This window comes from Leopardus geoffroyi, chromosome D1 (assembly GCF_018350155.1).
Source record: "Leopardus geoffroyi isolate Oge1 chromosome D1, O.geoffroyi_Oge1_pat1.0, whole genome shotgun sequence".
Lineage (NCBI taxonomy): Eukaryota > Metazoa > Chordata > Mammalia > Carnivora > Felidae > Leopardus > Leopardus geoffroyi.
Window position 1 is genome coordinate 49,462,652 of NC_059329.1, and position 20,871 is coordinate 49,483,522.

A 20,871-nucleotide genomic window follows, 5' to 3' on the forward strand; every position below is an offset into this window, starting at 1 on the left:
CCTAATCAAATCCCTCATTGAAAATAATATACTCAGCCATGGAAACTTATTTCTAAACAGAGTTCTTCTATTCCCTTTGTAGATGTTGTGTTTACTCTTAAGAACAGCAGCCCCATGAAAGAGCCTGCTGATTCCCACTTTGGTTATGGGTCATTCGGTCATATGCACCACTTATTGGAGTTATTGTGTCTCCCACCATAACCCTATTTGTAACAGGGGAGAAATTCTAAGTGAGGGGTCCAGGAAGGATCCACTATCTCCCTTTTCCTCTCTGTGGCCTTCGGACTGTTGGGTACCTGTAAGAACCATGGTATGTCTGGTAACAGGAGAAGGGAGGTAGTGTTTATTGACCTAATATGTCAGTCATATTATTGACCTAACATTCATATTTAACTTAGTTCTCACCATAACCCCTGTGAGGTAAGTGGCAAATTACCTTCCTTTTATAGGTTTCAGAGAGATTGAGCAACTTATCCATGGCTATACAGGAAGGAAGGGAGGTAGGCGCGATCTGAACTACTTTTGCAAGCCGGTGATCCACTGCCTCCCTGGGGTCTCCTCTGCTATGCAAAAAGAGGGGGGATGAAGGCACAATAGGCCTGTCACCTTGAAGCAAGGAAAGGAGGAAGGTGATGGGAAGAAATGTGGAATAACACTGAATTATATGGAAAGAGGGTAGAGAGGCTGATGGTTGGCTCTGTGCTCTACCTGCCCCTCAGAGTTAGTGAAATTCCACTGTCAGATCTTTCAGAGCTGAGTCCCATGGTGAGAAGCAGTGACCCATAAACAGCCAAATGAAAACTGCGGCATCAGAGTTCCAACTAGATCTCACTTAAGCATCCCAAGTTTGAATCCATGTCTCTTACATCCTTCTCCCATATATACCTGCACTGCTGCCTTCAAATGCCTCGGGAAGGGCAGAGAAGCTCCAGGGTGCTCTTGCAGCATTTCAGAGATATACAGTGAAGTGTTTAGGGTGAGGTTCCTGAGGGGGGACAGAAGCTATCCCACTTCTCTTCCAGCCCTGACTCCTCAAAGTGGTTCCTTAGGCAGAGGCGTCCACATCAAATACAATAGTGAATGGAGAACTGGGGGCGCTGGAAAACAAAGCAGGGTGTGAAACCCATGTAAATGCCAACCAGAAAGCTCAGAAAAACAGTGCATTGGGGTGGGGAGAAGGAGCTAGGGTGTGGGAGTAGGAAGGAGACAAGAGTGTGCGTCCAGGGAGCATTGGCAGAAGAGCCAATTGTAAGTACTATTCCAGCCGAGTGGAGGTGATGGCCACCCCTAGGAGTTGAGTAAGGATAACTAGTGTTTCAAGCATTTTACTTCCAGATGTTTGGGTTTCCTATTTATATACACATATATGTGTGAATTCATTCCTTTGACCACAAATGCTATGTGCCAAGCCCTGGGAATGAATAGGGGTGAATATTCATTTCCCCACTGTGATCCCCACTGTTAAAGAACAGGCTTTTTTTTTTTCTGAATCCCCAGGTTTAGGTATTGCATTTATTCCATTTTCTACAAACCATAAGCTCATTGTTACGTGCTTATTATACTCAGCTAAAATCCATCTTTTCATAACATCTAACTCTACCATGAGACCACAGGCTCCCCAAGAACAAGGTTTGTGTCTTACTCATCTCTGTATCCATGGCATAGTTCCTATCCTGTTACCTCTCCTGACCCCTAGACCTTCACCTTTAAACAGTAAGAGTTGGGGGCGCCTGGGTGGCTTGGTTGGTTAAGCATCTGACTTCAGCTCAGTTTATGATCTCACCATTGGTGAGTTTGACCCACGCATCGGGCTCTGTGCTGACAGCTCAGAGCCTAGAGCCTGCTTCAGAACTGTGTGTGTGTGTCTCTCTCTCTCTGCCCCTCCCCCACTTGCACTCTGTCTCTCTGTCTCTCAAAAATAAACATTAAAATAAAAAAATAAACATAAAATAAAAAAATAAAAAAATAAAAATAAAATAAAAAAATAAAAAATAAAATTAAGAGATTTAATCTTCCAAATGCAGTCCTAGTTAATTTGTTTGAGTTTTTTTCTAGCCATTTATATAGAATCAAGATCTAAAATAATGCTCTGAGAGTGGTGCCTGGTGGCTCAGTTGGTTGGGTATTCAACTCTTGATTTCGGCTCACAGTAGTGACATTGGGCCCTGCATTGGGCTTTGCACTGGGCATGGAGCCTGCTTAAGATTCCTTCTCTCCCTCTCCCTTCATCTTTCCCTTCTTTCCCTTGCTGGTGTGTGCGTGCACACTCTCAAAACAAAAATAAAAATAATAAAATAAATGACCTTCTTCAACCACATTAATCCAAGGGCCTCATTAACACGTGGATACAAAAAAAAAATAACACGGGGATACATGAGGAGCAACTTCTTCAGTCTTTCAGTAGAAGAAGGAAGAGCTGCCCAAACTTCCCTAGGGAAAGAGTTTTTGTCTTACTGTTATCCTTGTTCTTTAATGTTTACTGAATACCTCTTCTTGGTGATGTTTAAGTGTCGTTTTGCAGGTAGTGTGCAAAACTTGCAGGCTTTCTTAGAACCTCGTAAGTCAGTGGAAAAGAGAATCTATGGGTGGTTTGTGCAGGATCACCTGCCTGGTGAGTGCCAGGGCAGCACCACAACCTAGGTCTCTTTCCTGACTTTCCATCACCCCGCCTCAGCCTCCCCTATTAGGGCTCTTTCCTTCTAGGATAGCCTCCAGGATTGAAGGCAGGAAATCAAAGGTATTAGAAAAATTCTTGTGGCTGTTAAGCCTTAGTGCCAAGTCAGTAAAGGCAAAGTTGAGGCCCTTCCTTAAAGTGGTCTGCACCTGGGTAACTTGGTTGAGCATCTCATTTGGGCTCAGGTCATGATCTCACGGTTTGTGAGTTCAAGCCCCACATCAGGCTTGCTACTATCAGTGCAGAGCCCTCTTTGGATCCTCTCTGCCCTTTCCCTGCTAGCATGCACACATGTTCTCCCTCAAAAACAAATACATGAAAGAAAGAAAGAAAGAAAGAAAGAAAGAAAGAAAGAAAGAAAGAAAGAAAGAAAGAGAGGAAGGGAGGAAGGAAGGAAGGAAGGAAGGAAGGAAGGAAGGAAGGAAGAAAGAAAGAAAGAAAGAAAGAAAGAAAAGAAAGAAAGAAAAAGAGGTCTGCATTTTGAAAATGACCTTGAGTAGAAAATGGGATGAAAACAGATGTAGAATTTTCTCCTATCCTTTTTTTTTATCAGTCTATCATAAATAAATGAGTAACAAACAAAGCTTTAAGCTCAGACTACAACATTTTAACTTTAGGAGATTAATTATAATATAAATAGAAGAGTTACTATCTTTGTGTCAGGTATATATTACATAGATAAGAAAGTCTTTTGTTTTTTAATTTTATTTAAGTCCAAGTTAGTTAACATATAGTATAATAATGATTTCTGGAGTAGAATTTAGTGATTCATCACTTACATATGACCCCCAGTGCTCATCCCAACAAATGCCCTCCTTAATGCCCATCGCCCATTTAGCCCATCCCCCAACCTAACACCTCACCAGCAACCCTCAGTTTGTTCTCTATATTTAAGAGTCTCTTATGGTTTGTCTCCCTCTCTGTTTTCATCTTATTTTTGCTTCCCTTCCCCTATGTTCATCTGTTTTGTTTCTTAAATTCAACATATGAGTGAAATCATATGATATTTGTCTTTCTCTGACTGACTTACTTTGCTTAGAATAATACACTCTAGTTCCATCCACATTGTTGCAAATGGCAAGTTTTCATTTTTTTTTTTTAATGTTTATTTATTTTTGAGAGAGAGACAGAGTGCAAGTGGGGAAGGGGCAGAGAGAGAGGGAGACAGAATCCGAAGCAGGCTCCAGGCTTTGAGCTGTCAGGACACAGCCTGATGTGTGAACTGCTAGATCATGACTTGAGCCAAAGTCAGACACTCAACTGACTAAGCCACCCAGAGGCCTGAAGATTTCATTCTTTTTTTTTTTTTTTTTTTTAATTTTTTTTTAATTTTTTTTTTTTCAACGTTTATTTATTTTTGGGACAGAGAGAGACAGAGGATGAACGGGGGAGGGGCAGAGAGAGAGGGAGACACACAATCGGAAACAGGCTCCAGGCTCCGAGCCATCAGCCCAGAGCCCGACGCAGGGCTCGAACTCACGGACCGCGAGATCGTGACCTGGCTGAAGTTGGACGCTTAACCGACTGCGCCACCCAGGCGCCCCAGATTTCATTCTTTTTGATCACCAAGTAATATTCCATTGCATATATATATATATATATATATATATATATATATATATATACATACACACCACATCTTCTTTATCCATTCATCCATCAATGGACATTTGGACTCTTTCCATAATTTGGCTATTGTCAGTAGCCAATGAACATCCATTCATCCATATATCCATCCTGTAGTATAGCAGATGATATGCACCAAGAATAGGTAAAGCATTTTTGCCCTGTAGGAACTCGCAGTCAGCTAGCTCAAACATTTTATGTGTGAAACCTTCCTTAATTTCCTACTAATCATTTAAGCAGCATTAATCAGTCCTTTCTTTTGATTCCATAATCCTTTGTTCATCCAGGTAGCCATTATTTAATTGTGTCTACCATGTACCTTGTACCCCGTTAGGAAAGCACACTGGAGTATAAGGTTCAATAAGAGACAGCCCTTGTCCTTAAAGTACTGAGTCTAGCAAAGAGGCACACCTATAACTACAATACATTATTGAAACAGTGAGACAATAGAGATAAGTAGTAGTGCAAAGAAGAGTGGAGACGAACAGTGTAGCCCCATGCTGGACATGAAGGTGGTTAGAAAGCCCATGACTGAACTGTTGAGAACATACTGACAGCATGAGACAAAAACTAGGAGGCACTCTCTCCTGCTGACACCTCTGTAATAGGACATCTCCTATTTTATTATGGTTACTTTTCTAGGTTTGTCCTCCCTGTAGACTGTATGCTCTTTGAGATTGGGCATTATGTTTTATTTGTCTTGGGATCCTCCCTGTACCTAACATAGCAGCGGGCATATATTAATGACGCAGAAATGCTGAAAAGGAACAAATGAGTTGTAGAGAAAATAGTGAAACCAAACTGAATGATGAAGGCAGTGGAATATGGATATCCTTAAGAATCATCTCTGAAGCTAGAAACGGACAGCCCCCTATGAGAAAGCAGCATATTATCTTGGCAAGGCCATACAATCACTATTCTAGAAAATATTTCAGTGGTTTTTAACTCTCAAAGCTGTTCTCAAGATGTGCCAATCATGAGAACATACTGATATCTAATGATTGACAGTATTAAATTCAATAACAAGTGTTTCTCAAGGCTCATTGTAGCATTAAAATAATAGTCTGTTGTTCTAAGACACATCCTGGCAGAGGGGAACCATGTCCCTAGGTTTGAAGCAGAGCAGAGAAATAGCTTTTGTCCCAGCAAAAGCCATAACATCTGTATGGTTGCCTTCAGCACACAGACTTTCATGTACATCATGAAAAGCAGCTGCGACTTCAGATCAAAGGAGAGCCTTGTGCCCCTGTTTGGGGGCAGGGACTGCCAGTCCCTCATTGGTCTCCTGAGGGAAACTGGTATGAACAGAGGGTGACACCAACTGACTCATCCTCTCTGGATGCAGATGTATATTTAAATCAGTCTCTGGGGGCAAAGGCAGCATGGTGGTGGAATGTGTCCGCACCTGGGAATGAGAAGGTCTGGAGTCCGAGCCCCAGCTTTGCGAGTAACCAGTTAAAAGGTGGAGGGCAGGCATAAACTTGCCTACCTCACTGGGTTGTTGTAAAGATTAAAGGAAACCTGTAATAAATATTTGAATGTTTGGGGTGCCTGGGTGGCTCAGTCAGTTAAGCGTTTGATTCTTGATTTCAGCTCAGATCATGATGTCATGGTTTGTGAGTTCGAGCCCCTCATTGGGCTCTGCACTGATGACATGGAGCCTGCTTGGGATTCTCTCTCCCTCTATCTCTGCCCCTTCCCTGATCATGCTCTCTCTCTCTCTCTCTCTCTCTCTCTCTCAAAAAATAAACATTTTTTAAAAACCTATTATTACAAATAAATGATTTGAGTGTGTCAGGCGTCATGAGGGAGAATTACAGGGTGGGGTGTGGGAGGAAATATGTGGGGATTGGAGGTGGGTATGGGCAACCTGACCTAATCTGAACATTCCAGAAGGTGTTCCCTGAGGAAATGATGTTCTCTTAATGGGAGTGAATGCCTTTTGTGAGATAAGGTTTATGCATTTAGAAGGGAACATTCTTACTATTGCTGATGTTATTCCTCAAGGCCTTGTGCATTGTTCTAGAGAGCTGTTCTCTTGGCAGCCTTCTGCTCTGTGCAGAGAAATTCAGGGAGAAGTGATGTTTACTCTCTTCTTTGTTATTAGAAAATGTGAACTTTCAGTAGGCTTGCATATTACTGACTCCTTTTTCTAAAGAAACTACTGAAACCCAGAGATTAAGTGACTTGTCCAAGATCTCAGTGCTTAAAAGGGGTGGAGGGAAATTATTTTCTCTATCCGCCATGGCACTGTTTCTGTTTTCATTAACAAAGATAATATCTTAATAGATGCATTGAATTTTGAACTGGGAAAGGTGGTTGAGGTTGGATGTTCTCCTGCTTCAGTTGCTGACTGAAGTGCCAACTATCATAGAATGACAGTCTGCCCTGTATCCTGATGTTTGTAATATGTTGTTGTGGTCAAGAACATGAACTCTGGGACCACAAAGCCTGCTTAAATTGGCTCTGGAATATACTGGCTGTGACACCCTGAACAAGTTATTTAATCTCTCTGTGCCTCAGTTTCTTCATGTGAGAAATGGATATGGTAATAGTACCTACTTCATCGAGTTGTTACATGTAAAATGCCTAGAGCTCGACACATAATAAATGCTCAGTAAGTTTTTTTTAAAAGGATAAAAGAAATTCTTGGGTAACAAAACAAAAAGCCGAAAACAAAAAACAAAGCAAGCCCCTCTCCCTAACCAGGCATACCCAACACATTAAAAAATATATATATATGCATTTTTTTTTTTTTAAGGGCAGAAAGCAACCATGAAGTTGAGTGACGTGTTTCCATTTCTAAACTAAAGCAAGGCAATACTTTCTTTTCTGCTTCTCCAACCTGATCTTTCTCTTACGTTTTTACAGCTTCAGATCTGGGACACAGCAGGTCAAGAGAGATTTCGGTCCATTACCCAGAGTTACTACCGAAGCGCCAATGCCTTGATCCTCACCTATGACATAACCTGTGAGGAATCCTTCCGTTGCCTTCCTGAGTGGCTGCGGGAGATAGAACAATATGCTAGCAACAAGGTCATCACTGTGCTAGTGGGTAAGTAAGGACTAATGAAGAGGGAAATTGGTTTGTGGCCATCAGAGAATTTATAATCACATAATACCCTATGCCCTGGTATCTTCCAGTAATATAGTCTACAGCTATGTAATTCATGCAGTCAACATTCAGTTTCTCCTGAAGTTGAAGAGAAAATGAAATAGGTCATATCCCAAGGTGATGGTTTAGAAAAGTAAAGTAGAAAATATTGCTGATTGATTTTTCTGTCAATGAAGGCTCTAGGGAAGAAGGTGGACTGCCATGAGATTTATGTGGGCTGCTAAACATTAAAAAAAATCTAGTTACAAGATTGTGGAAACTGCTGGTCTAGAAGTAAAACATGTCTTGACAAAGAATTTGTTTTTGAAGCAATTGTTTATTGCCTTAAAAAATGGACTTCGGGTAATTTTTTCTCTTCTTACATTCATGCTGACTTGAAAAATTCTAATTTCAGAAAGAATCCACTAAAGGAAATTCTGCACTTTGTTTCATCTTGTAGGAGGGTAGAACCTGTTTAGCATGAGGGAAAAGCAGAAAACAACCCATGATTTTCTTTTGTGACAAATACACCCATTAGAAAAGGAATTGATGGTTAAAAACTCCTCTTGTGGTGATGAAAAATGTTAATAATATATGGCTGTTAAAATGTTTACTTCCTAAAAAGGAACATCACTATATATTCTAGCAAGACTTGAATTTTGGAAATCAGGGTAGAGAATCTCAGAAACATTGTTAAGTTACAAATTATGGTTAACAATAAGGTAAGTAAATACTTCTGTAAGCATTATAGCTAGCATACATGTGCCAGAAATCATATCAGAAAATTTATGCGTGATGATTCGTTATTTATATACAAGGAAACCAAGGCTCAGAAAGGTGAAGCTCTTTGCCTAGGGTTGCACAGCATGTAGGATCAACTTCAAACCCTGTATTTGTCCAGCTGTAATGTTCTGCTTTATAACAAATTGCTGGACTTTTCTTTCAGGCTGCTGGGTTAAGTATCCACCTGTCTATGAGCTAGTACTCTATGCCCATTCCTGAAAACCCTCTTGCACATTGGAGAATGTCTGTCATGAAGCACTTGAAAGCACCCGTCTCAGGACTTGGGCTTTCTTTCTATTTGACAGAAAGTCCTTGAGAACTTGAGCCAAAGCATTATTCCTTGGGATTCTGTCTAAAGAAATTAAATGGAAGTTTGATGGGAAATAATTAGTCCACTCAGTATGAAAGAGGCACTGGCTTAAAAAAACAAACAAACAAAAAACCTTTTTATTCTTGAAAATTTCAAACATAAGCAAAAGTAGAGAAAACAGTATAATGAACTCCCACGAACACATCTCAGCTTATCTTTCATTAGTTCAATGAATATCTTTAAAAGATTTTTTGAGAAAGAGAACCTACTCACAATGCCATTTTCACACCTAAAACATATTAACAGTTCTTGAATAGCATCAGAAATTTAGACAATGTTCAGATTTCCTTAATTGACTCCTACATTTAAAAAAAAAAATTGTCCAAATCAAAGATCCCAATAAGGCTCATATGTTCTAATTGATTTTTGTGTCTTTTAAAAAAAATTTTTTTATGTTCATTAAGTTTTGAAAGAGAGAGAGACAGAGCATAAGTAAGGGTGGGGTAGAGAGAGAGGGAGACACAGAATCTGAAGCAGGCTCCAGGCTATGAGCTGTCAGCACAGAGCCTGATGCGGGGTTCGAACTCACGAACCGCAAGGTCATGACCTGAACCGAAGTCAGACGCTCAACCAACTGAGCCACCCTGGCGCCCCGATTTTTGTGTCTTTTAATTCTCCTTTTATATGTTAGTTATCCCTCCATTTTTCTGCCTTGGAATTTATTTGTTAAAGCATATGTTAATCCTCCAGAGTTTCCATGTCTGAATTTTGCTATTTCACCACTGTAGTGTCATTTAACATGTTCCTCCATCACCTGTACTTCCTGCAGATCTGTAGATAAATTTAGAGGCCTGATCAGATTCAAGTTTTTTTGTTTTTTTTCTTAGCGAATATACTTCCTATTTGATATTCTGAGGTACAGTTCTCATAGGACAGCTAAGAAAAATACTTGTCTCTTTTTTATTTCCCAATTTTTAAAATAATGAGTTGGTTCCCTATTATCTTCCAAAAGTCACTACGGAAATTTTATATTTTTAGTATTATTAGAGGTTTAAATATATGCAGTATTTTCTAGGCTCTTGAAATTGTAATTATTGAAGGTCCAAATGTTCCAACTGTGGAGCTGCTTCAGATGGTCTCCTGAGTCCTTTTGACTTCAAGGGTTTAAGGGTGCCAGGCACAACCAGAGCATTTCCTTCCCCGGACCTGGAATCAGCCATTTTTTCAAGACACACATTTATTATTAATGGCAAATTATATTTAGAGGCCACAACCAAAGTGATAAGAATCTTCTGTACTAGTAGCTGGTCATTGTTTTTAGGCTTTTCAGTGGACAGAACTAATGTGTGTGTGTGTGTGTGTGTGTGTGTGTGTGTGTTGAATTCTGTAGCACTCACAGGGGTTTGTCTCTTAGGCTCCACTAAGCACTTTTATTCACAAGACTACTATAGGCCATACTTGGCAGGACATTCACTTAGAAGGATTCAGAACAGGAAATAACAGCTTAATAGTAGGTCAGCATCAGGCATTACTCTTCAGTGGAAGTAATCCTCAATAGCAGTCCACATAGCTGTCCAGGGCCTTCCGGACAGTTCAGGTGAGGAAAAAGACTCATGTCAGGCACATGATGGACCTGCCCTGGCCTAGAAGCCTCAACAGGAGCCAGTCTCTCTTGCAACAACTCTACAAACCTGACTTTCAGAGTCTCTTCAAGTGAGGAATCACCACACTACGGGAAGCCCAAAGTTGTGGTTTTCCACTAGGTATTTATAATTCATATGTAGAATTCCCAGGCCAGATGGAATTTGACCTGATGATAAAAGGTCACTTTTATCATATGCTGTGTTGCCAGGTAACACGGTTGACATATCACTTTTGTCAGGTTTCCAGGAGAACAGAGGTGGAACATTTTTTAATGATAAAATCCATCATGAATTATTCACACTGATACTTGCATTTATAATTCAGGACTGTACAAATTTTACTTAACCTCATTAATATTTTTTTAATTAAAAAAATTTAATGTTTATTTTTGAGAGAGAGACAGAGTACAAACAGGGGAGGGACAGAGATAGAGGGAGACACAGAATCTGAAGCAGGCTCCAGGCTCTGAGCTATCAGCACAGAGCCTGATGCGGGGCTCAAACTCCCAAACCATGAGATCATGACATGAGCTGAAGCTGGATGCTTAATTGAGCCATCCAGGTGCCCCTTTAACCTCATTAATCTTATATCTCTTTTTCCTTTTTCCCATGCCCAAGTCACAGGACCATGACACCAACACAATTACTTATTTGCTTTATCGTCTAATACCCGTATAGCAGCCACAGAATAACAGTACTCACACTACCACCGACAGTACGATTACTACAAGAGTTCAAGGGTTTTTTCCTTCAACTCTTTTTGTCCTTAGGGTATATACCACTGAGGATACATGGTTAAAATACCAGAGAAATAGTTCCTCTCTGTGTGGTTACATGATTTCATGATAAACAGGTTCATTTGTTTCATATTGCTTTCCATTCTTAGGGATTGCTTTTTAAATTTAATTTTGTATTAATTATATAGTTTTAATTGCACAATTATGTGAAACATTTCTAAGATTCTGAAGTCAAATCTATTAGACAAAGTGTAGAGACATCTAGTTTCTATCCTTTCCTATCTCCCCAACCTTGCTCCTTTCATGAGTAACCATTATCTTTAAAATTAAAATGTTGGCTTATTCTAACATTAAAAAAATAAATTAAGTCTGTAAGTGTGCCCGTGTGTATTTTTTTTTCATCCCTTTTGCTTAAGCAGTTGTATATTATATACCTTTTTTATACTTAGGAAAAAGTAGAACAGTATAGCAGGTATACGCTTAACAGTATATCCTAATGTCTCATTCCATGGCAGTATATAGAGATATTCCTCATTGCTTTCTCCAGTGGCAAATAACTGCATTGTGTGCATGTGCCATACTTCATCAAGCCAGTGGCCAACTGGTGGTCATTTGCGTTTCCAGTTATTTGCCGTTACACACGACACTGATATTTTAAAATAAACATTCCAGTAATCACAGCCACATTTGCTCTGCTTTACTTGCCCATCTGTCTGATTTGACTTCAGATTTGAAATTGCATTTTGATGCCTCTGAGCCTGTAAAAAGTCAAGTGATGGTTCCTTCTCTGATTTATCCCTGTTCCAGGCAATAAGATTGATCTGGCTGAAAGGAGAGAGGTCTCCCAGCAGAGAGCTGAAGAATTCTCAGAAGCTCAGGACATGTATTACCTGGAGACCTCGGCCAAGGAATCAGATAACGTGGAGAAACTATTCCTTGACTTAGCGTGCCGCCTCATCAGTGAAGCCAGGCAGAACACACTTGTAAACAATGTATCCTCGCCCTTGCCTGGAGAAGGGAAAAGCATCAGCTATTTGACTTGTTGTAATTTCAACTGAAGGCTGATGCAAGGAGAAGCGAAAGGAATCAGCAGCTGCCCTGATGGGCCCTGAATTGCTGGGCAGATCTGGTGATGACTGTGGCTCCCGCTCTTAGACCCTCTGACTCCTGTGGGATCCAGGGCTTACACAGCATGGCAGGCCAAAGGCTTTGTCCGCAGGCCAGCATTAGCAGAACATACAATGGTTTCACCCTTTCGCAGTCAGGAGTTGGAGCAAGGAGAAAATTGCGCTAGACGCTCCATGATCTGCAGAGCATGTTGCTTTTGTTCTTTTCAAAAAGCAAGTAAAAGCGCATTCCTGAACACAGTCCAGGGGGAAATGTACTGTAGGGACCCCTCCTGCACGTCAGTGGGTGCATGTGGGGGCTGTTCTTTAGGGCTTCTGGGGGCCCTGGTTTTCTTGTCTACCAGATAAACCAAAACTGGGAAGGCCAAGTACTGTCTTTGTGGTGCGTGTTGATGACTCCACGGAGACTTTGAAAAGTGTTATTTCTCTTGTCCACAGGCACTTTCAAGAACTTTGGGATGTAAAAATGAAATGAAACCTTTACCCCATGACCAACAGTAACAATCATTGGTTTAATAATATATACAAGCCCCATGACTCCTTCTGGTGCTAATGATTCTGCTCTTTCACAGACCAAACATTTTAGTACATTGATGTCCTTAAATGTATTATATTGAAATAAAAAAATAATAATAATAAGGGAAGTCCATGAATCAGCACTCTTTCTCAAAGTCTCCTTACTACCTTTTCTAGGGTAGATTTCTTGGAAAATAAAATACTATTCCTTTCATGTTCTTTCCCCTCGAAATCTCTACCATTTTATTCTTCTCTTCTCCCATCTTTCCTGCCCTTTAAGTAAATGGAAACACTAGAAAAATGAAAAAAAAAAATGGTTGATGATATTCTAATAAAAAAGACTATCTCTAAGACATTATGAGTAGTATGAGAAAACAGACCAGATCTGACCAAAATACTGTGGATTAATGGACTGCAATGCAGAGTTCTAAGCAGAGCACAGTCCTTGATAGCAGGTGACATCTTTTACTTCCTGGTACTATCCATCTTGGACAGACCAAGGCTTAGAATTTTGTACATGTTTTTAGTATGATAAGTGACAATAGCAACAGATGAAAAGTCTCATGAACCATTTTTGTATTGTCAAGAACCTTCGACAGATTCTGCTTGTGGAAGCAGGTGGAGCTGTCATTTGTCACCTCCTTCATGTAGTGATGTTACTCTCAGACTCACGACCATACGTTCTATCTTATTTCCTTTCCTCTGCCTTTCTTTCCTGGTCTTCTCCTCCTTTCCTCTTTTCCTCTCTCCCTTCATATGCATGTGTTACTGCAAATCTCCAATTCAAATGGAGGTGTATATGCCTTTACTTAGCCAATTTTAAAACAAGACTCAAAATGGAAGATGTGCTGCTGAATATGTGTTACTAATTTCTTTAGTGCCATACTTTGATGCCTTCCAATTTGTTCACCGATATAAATGCAAATTGGGGAAATAATTAAACCTGTATGCTGTTGATGCTGTCAGATGTTTCTGTAGCTTGCTGCTTAGCATCACTGAGGGCTGAGGAATGGGATAAGGATATGATATGCAATTCTGCTGTTGTTGTCGATGGTGGCAATCTCGGTCCTGATATGTTGATATTTGAAAGCTATTTAATTTTAAAGAAATGAGACATGTGGAGACATGATGTTGATAAAGCATTTCCAGCATTTCTCCAGCAGATTTCAGAGTGACTCATCTTTTGTATAGAGATTATACACATTGTTTAAGGGGTTGATACCTTTGGTTGGCCTCACTGTGTTTGTCCTGGTCCTCTGCATGACAGAAGGAGATCTCAGAAGTTCAAATTGCTTTTATTTTGAATCTGTGTCTACAGGAAAGAAAAATCATTTTAATAAACACCAACCAAAATCAGTGATAATTGTTGCTTTTCCCTCCCCATTTCTCCACTAAGCCAGCAACAATAAAAGTATTCAGAAAACAAGCTGATCAAAGTGGGCAGAAGAACTTCTCTTTTTAAACTGTGAGGAAGTATCCCTAAGTGTAGATTTATTGTCTTTCATTTAGGGCAAAAATCTAATTAATATCCCACATCATGATCCCACCTTAGCAGCAAGTGTGTTGAGACTGAAGCTGCTTTGAGAACTCAGATAGGACTTTGTTAGATTGGGCAAATTTGGTCATAAAACAACAGTTTCTAGGGCTACTTTTGCATCTGAAATTCTTATTCCTTAGGGCTCGGTATTCTCTGTCCACCCGTGGCCATACTCATAAATAAGGGGATTAGAAAGTTATGCTCTTGGGCCTTTCCTTCCCTGTTACTCCTCCCAGCCTTTCCGTATCTTACAGTCACCCATCCATGGTCCATAGTGGAGATACATGAGAATTTGAAGCTTTTCTCCATGCCCGACCCCTAGTTGTGTGAAGGCCTTATGGACACTTGCTCACTGACACATTTCAAGTTTGAGAACAATCCCTGACAATATTGTAGGTGCTCAATAAAAGCTGAATGAAGACTTTGTGCCAAGTGGAGCTTTGCCAGTGAAATAGAAATTTCTCAAATAGAACTTGGGAAAGGGTCGTAATGAAACGTGGTTATCTTAACCTAGACCAAGACCTAAACTTACTGGTTTGCTTACTAGTTGTTATTGCCATGGCAACATTTGCTAAGATGAGCCTTCTTAAATAAAAATGAATTCTTACTTAATGGTGGATGAAAGAAAGAGTGCTTTCTCATTAATTTAGTTTGGCTTGGTCTGACTCACACTACCAGAGTCCGTGTCCATTTGCATTTTTGCTGTAATCTTTTTCTTCTTTTTAATAAAGTTACTAAATATATGGCAAAACTTTTTTTTCAATTTCCAGTGAAAACACATCATATTCATGTTATGGAGTCAGGTTTGGGAGAATCTGAAATCTAAAAGCTTGCTGATATTAATGATATTTTATTATGGCTTTCTATAGACTGTATCCTCAAAGGATTTTGTGTTTTTTCCTTTACCTACATAAGGCTTTTTATTTCTTTATATGCTTTTATTATTTCTAATGTATTAATATTTAATATTGATTTTGCGGGGCCACTCATCCTTTCTGTGGATTAGAGTAGGCCATTAGCTCTCCTGGCCTTTCTTTTTTCCTGTCTTTTCTAGTCATTTCATGTTACCATCTCTTCCTGAGTAAAGCAGCAAGAATAGAACTAGAAATGAAAGTCAAATGGATTGATTTGACAGTGTGTCAATTTCTGAAAGAAACATGAAAACCACTGGCCAAAATAATATATCTGAGTTAGAGTTATTTATTTTAAGCAATTTAGATTTGTTGGAGAGAGGAGGCAGAATCTGACAGAGGACTGGATTCTATTTGTGAATGTATACCTTTGGAGGACACTGGTGACTTCCAGGGTTAGGTCAATGATTTGTCTCATGTACCTTCTTGGCTATTCCACAAGCCTTCCAGATTAAGCATCAAATTTCAGCTAATGAATCATTCTGAATAGATACCAGTTGCAAGTGATTTTGAATTGCTCTTCTGACTAAAGTGAAAACATCTTTTTTAATAAACTAAGCCACATAAGATATCATCATGTAACCAGAAAAAAAAAACCCTTTCATTTTCTCCCCCCACATATCAAACCAATGGCTTTAAAGATAGACATTTTCTGTTTCTTACTCCTGCAAAACTTGTTACCTTTCATAGCTGTTAGTACTTTAGGGAATACTGCTCTATTAGCTTCTGGAAGAGCTCTTCTAGAGTTTGCCCTTTGTTTTCTTTAGAATTTTTTTTTTTTTTTAACTGCAACTGGTTCCTTACTCTCCTCAACCATGGTCCTGACAGATGTGTTTTAATGCAACTACAATACTTTTGAGACTTAACTAAAAATTCAAAAACAGTAAAAAGACATGTTTATCTCATCGTTCAGACAAACAGTACTCCACATAAGCAATCAGGTTGAACACTAATTTTGGGATAAGAGAAAGTTGTGCTTTCTTTTCTTTTTTCTTTTCAAATTTAATTTCTGTCCCATGAGTGTATTTGTGTTTAAAAGGAAAGCTGCCTTCCCTTACATTCGTCACACTATGTAGAAAGCACACTGAATTAAGAAATTATCATCCCTTCAAACACTTAATTAATACAGTGATGTTAGAACAAGAGAGATGACGGTTCATCTTTCCAAAGTCTATTTATTACATTGGAATGCTACAATCATTTTTGAGAGCTATACTTTGAAATTAAAAACAAATTGAGGCATAACAAAGATGGTGAAGGAATTTAAAATTTAAGACATTTGAAGAATATTTGAAGGATTTTTGGAAATTTAGCCTGGAAAAGAGAGGAATACGGTTAGTGAATTAGAGCAAGACTCTGGTTCAGAGGGGTTGAATGAGGCCTACTGATTAAGAGCCATAGGACCACAGATTTGGGCTCTATGTCAGGGAGAACTTTCTCAAAAAGATGGTTGACCATGAAAGGCACTGCCTTAGGTAATAGTATCTGTCAAGCAGAGGCTAGATAAGAACTTGGTAAAGATGATGTGGAAAGGATCTCAGCATTAGTTGGAGGTTGGACTAGATGACTTATGAACTTATTAACATAATTCTGTGTTCTAGCACTTTGTCTTTCATATCATGTTCAGTTAAGTATCTTTTGACCCACAGCTAATGATTTTTTTTTAAAGGCTTTGCTGTTCTGCCAGTCCGGGAAGGAGGTTGGTTACATGTTGTTAAGCTAAAAGACTGGCTTGTCATTGTGCCCGAGGGATTGCTTTGTCAGTCCATTCACTCATGTTCAGTTGAAATCACAAACTGGTTCTTGAGTTAAAAAGAAGAAAAGGTATTTTTTTAATAGAAGTTACATGAAATCAGGAAAATTAAGTTTTTGTCACTTGCCAAACATAGGCCATGCTCAATTTAGTGAATAACTGGTATCCAGGATTTCAAGCCAGTCCTTTTTAAAGCAGAACAGAATCTTCAGTTAAGTGAACTTCACCAATGTGAAGTTTTGCAGCTTCCATTAGAGATGGGCTGGTATGTTACTGGCATAAAGCAGACCCTAAGATCTATTTTGGCAAAATCTCAGATGACATTTGGTTAGTTGGCTTGATTTTCTTGAAAAAGCGTGATCTGTAAATTATTTTATTTTAATAGAACCAAGGCCAAATTACTTCAGGTAGGAAAAGTAACAAAACATGGGTTTTCAAAAATCAGAGATAACCATAAGCAACATTTGCTAATAAAGCCCATGACCAAATGATTCCACCTGCAAAATAACTTGCATCCCTGTTAGGTTGATAGATAGCTTTTCATTAGTGTTTATAAAGTCATTGGTCTTGCATCAGTATGGTGAGAAACACATGAATTTGGGTGAGACTTTCCTTGACTCCTTTAAATAAGAGGTCAGAGCCCAAAAGCTAGCTACCTCTTTAATTGACTTACTGAGGTACCTGAGACAAATTTTTACTTTCCTACTGAATTAGAGCAGAATTTTTAGAGATGTTGTGTTCTAGTTCCTGATGGATTCTTTGGTAGGTTGTAATTTTAACATTTCAGAGAGTGATGTAGAGAGGTGTGTAGAAGGGGGAACACCGGGTTAGGTATGAGGAGTCCTAGTACTGCCATGAATTAGCTGTAACTTTATGCAAAGCACAATCTCTTGAGCATCAGTTTCGTCATCTATGAGAAGACTCATAATACCTGTCAGGATTATTGTGAAAATTAGATAAGATAAATTGAAAGGACAATGCTCAGTAAACAGTAAGCACTCATAAATTCTTTTCTCCTTGATTAAAGGCAGACTTGGATGGTCTGATAAAAGTATAAATCCTTAGGGGAAAACAAAGAACCCTTTTTAACTTCAAAGAAAAGAGCATCATTTCTGAAAGGGCATTAAAAGGAAGTCACTTATTTGATCTATATTTCTGCCTTTGGGCATTACTGTTACCCAAGAGTCTCTTTATTTCTTTACACACTTCAGGAAAGGTATTCTCTCTCTCTTTTCCAACAGGCAGTTCCAAGGTTGCAAACTCCTCATAATCAGGAAACTTAACATTATTACTGAAATACCTCACAGTGCAATTTGAACCTCTTTCTTCTTGATCCCATTCTCCATGGGAAGAAAAATGGGTTTATCCTATCATCTTTTTAAGGGACTGTGTTTGCCATGCGTTATTGCCCTTTGCCTCATTTTTTTTCCCTTTAATGACAGTCAGAAAAAGCTCATTAAGGTGATAATCATTATTCCCTTGGGGAATGTCAGGCTAGGTATTTATACTCTCTTAGTTTCTTATTAGTGTCAGATTTAGATCGTAATCTTAGTGTTGATTAACTCTTCAATTATCCACGTAGTTTTCTTCCTTATATACTTGATAACAAAGTGTGCTTCTGAAGAATTATTCTGGTTGTGTGACTCTTATTTCCTTGTCTTGGTAAAAATGGAGTTATCAATCCTAGTTTGTCATCTACTTTTAGAATTTAATTTCATAGATGACATGTATTTGGTGGACAGAATTACCAACACCCAAATTTAGCAGGGTTTCTTAACCTTTCTACGTGTGCACTGTACTCTGAAATAAAAATTGGAGTACCAAATGCCTAATAAAGCAAAAATTCATGTATAGAATAATAAAAGATAAGAATCTGGTCTGTAAAATAATTTATCACTAGTTAGTTGAATGGTCCACAGCTTTGTTTAAAGTTACACAGTTATGCCTGGATTAAATAACAATAGCAAAACTTGATAAGCCCTCTGAAAAACAGCTGCTAACCATATTGCTTTCTGGAATGTAATTATTAGGAATATTCTCTTATCCTATACAATTGCAGAATGCTAGTGGAACTTTCTTGTAGGCTGTTTGACAATGAATGTCAATTGATTTATTAAAAAATTTTTTTTAATCCCCTTATTCCTTTAAGGCATGTTGGGGCTTTCATGTTCCTTTGTTGAAAATTTCAAATGACTGGAATGCTGGTTTCTAATTTCTGCTCACTGAAGTGTCCTCTAGACATACCAGATGGCTGGAGCTCCTTTGATGATATGTAAGGGAGCTACATAAATGTATTTATGTAAATACACTTACATAAATGTGTGTGAGTAAAGTTGCTGTTTTCAGCAAAACACACACACACACACCCCTCCAGAAACACCTCTGCTTAAAATTTCAAATAATAAAGGATTAAGAAGAGATTTCTGATCATCTAAAGGGAAAAAGTTGTGCCCCATATATATTGTTACATATACCTTAATGCATGACTTTTAGTGTAGGGATGAAATAAAATGCAAAATATATCATTATGGAGGTCTTCTCAGCAGCTAGTTAAAATATTTAGAGAAGCTGTTTTATGAAGACTTAGAGAACCCCTGATTTCCCCTCTTTTCCTATCTCTTTCCATTAAAACATGGATCTTTAACATACACATAATTTTAACAAACATGTTAATTATCAAATCTTATGAACTCAGTTATTAATATTTGGCTGTTGGTTTTAAGCATAGGCTTTCAGTAATATCTGAATACACCAGTATATAAAATCTAACCATCTGCTTCTATACAGGCATAATACTTGATTTTAAATGTTAATATGCAGATAATAACAGTACACTGTATTGTCCTATGTGTACATGTATTTTGTTTAATAAAAAGTCTGTTAGAAATATAAGCCCACAATGACCTGAGTGCATTTAGCTGAAGTGCACCTCTGTAGAAAGGTGATTGCATGAAAACTTCAATTAGCATTAAAAAGAGGGGATAGGGAACAGGAATGTGAACAAAAAATTTTAATGAAGTTGCATCCCTCTTTTTAAAATTAAAATATAATCCACATACAATTCATGCCTTTAAAAGTGTTCACTTTGGTATTTTTTAGTATTTTCACAAAGTTGTACAACACTCACCACTATCTAACTTGACTATTTACATCATCCCAAATGAAAAACTCTGTACTCATTAGCAATCAATCTTTTCCCTGTACCTACCACCCCTCCCAGCATCTGGTAACCACTAATCTACTTTCTGTTTCTCTAGATTTGCCTGTCTTGGACATTTCGTATAAATATAATTACACGATATGTGTTTTTTTTTGTGTCTGACTTCTTTCACTTAACATAATGTTTTCAAGTTTCATGTAGCATGAATCAATACATTCTTTTTATGATTAAATAATATTCTATCGTATGTATATTCCTCAATTTATTTGTCCATTCATCAGTTACTGAGCATTTGGGTTGTTTCCATTTGGGATTATTATAAACAATGCTGCTATGAACATTTGTGCACAAGTTTTCCATGTGGGTATACATTTTCATGTCTCTCTTAAAAGCAGTAGTCTAGCAAATCAAGTCATTTGTGTTCCTTAAGCAGAACCTCTTAAAATCCCACTTGGAGATGCAACTTACAATCTTAGGTCAATTGGTCAATTAGGAGATCCCTGAATAATGGCTAACTTCCCAATATGTCCATAGGAATCTTTCAGTGAGCCTATCATTTATATACGGTAATCAATTTCATGAACTGTTTCAGTCTTGTAGAAATTGTCATTGCACAGAATGAATTTATAAAGTCCTCTGCATTGTTTTAAGCGACAGCTACAAACCATGTTGGAGAGGAGTACTCATTCAATCTTCTAGGATTCAATGAAGGAGCACTTTTAATATACAATTTCCTTTACATATTGAGTGTCTTTAAAGTTTGGATTTTCCTTCTTGAAAAAAGATTGTCAAATCGCCAAACCATCTGACTGTCCATTGTAGCTTAAGTTTTTATTATTAAGAAATAATTCATACTGAGAGTAAAAGTAAAAAGAATGTATTTTGTGTGCAAAGGATGAATGTATTAATAACTTTTTATTTGTATAAATTTTTTTAAAAGATGAATGGAAATTGCTTTCTCATGTACTTGTATATAAATAAACATTTCCTGTTGCCCATA

General features: G+C 38.3%; 1 protein-coding gene across 8 annotated transcripts in view; it reads left to right on the top strand.

Moving 5' to 3' along the window:
* The window catches only part of RAB30 (RAB30, member RAS oncogene family), an 85,238-nt gene extending 64,367 nt beyond the window's left edge, over window positions 1–20,871 (top strand). For 4 of the 8 annotated variants that reach the window (XM_045483818.1, XM_045483819.1, XM_045483820.1 and 1 more), the window contains exons 4-6: window positions 450–500; window positions 7,172–7,355; window positions 11,675–20,871. In XM_045483818.1, coding sequence (XP_045339774.1) covers window positions 450–500; window positions 7,172–7,355; window positions 11,675–11,925 — 486 coding nt within the window. In that variant the 3' untranslated portion in view covers window positions 11,926–20,871. The remainder of the gene's footprint in view (window positions 1–449; window positions 501–7,171; window positions 7,356–11,674) is intronic. The other 4 variants (XM_045483822.1, XM_045483824.1, XM_045483826.1 and 1 more) reach the window with 1 other exon arrangement.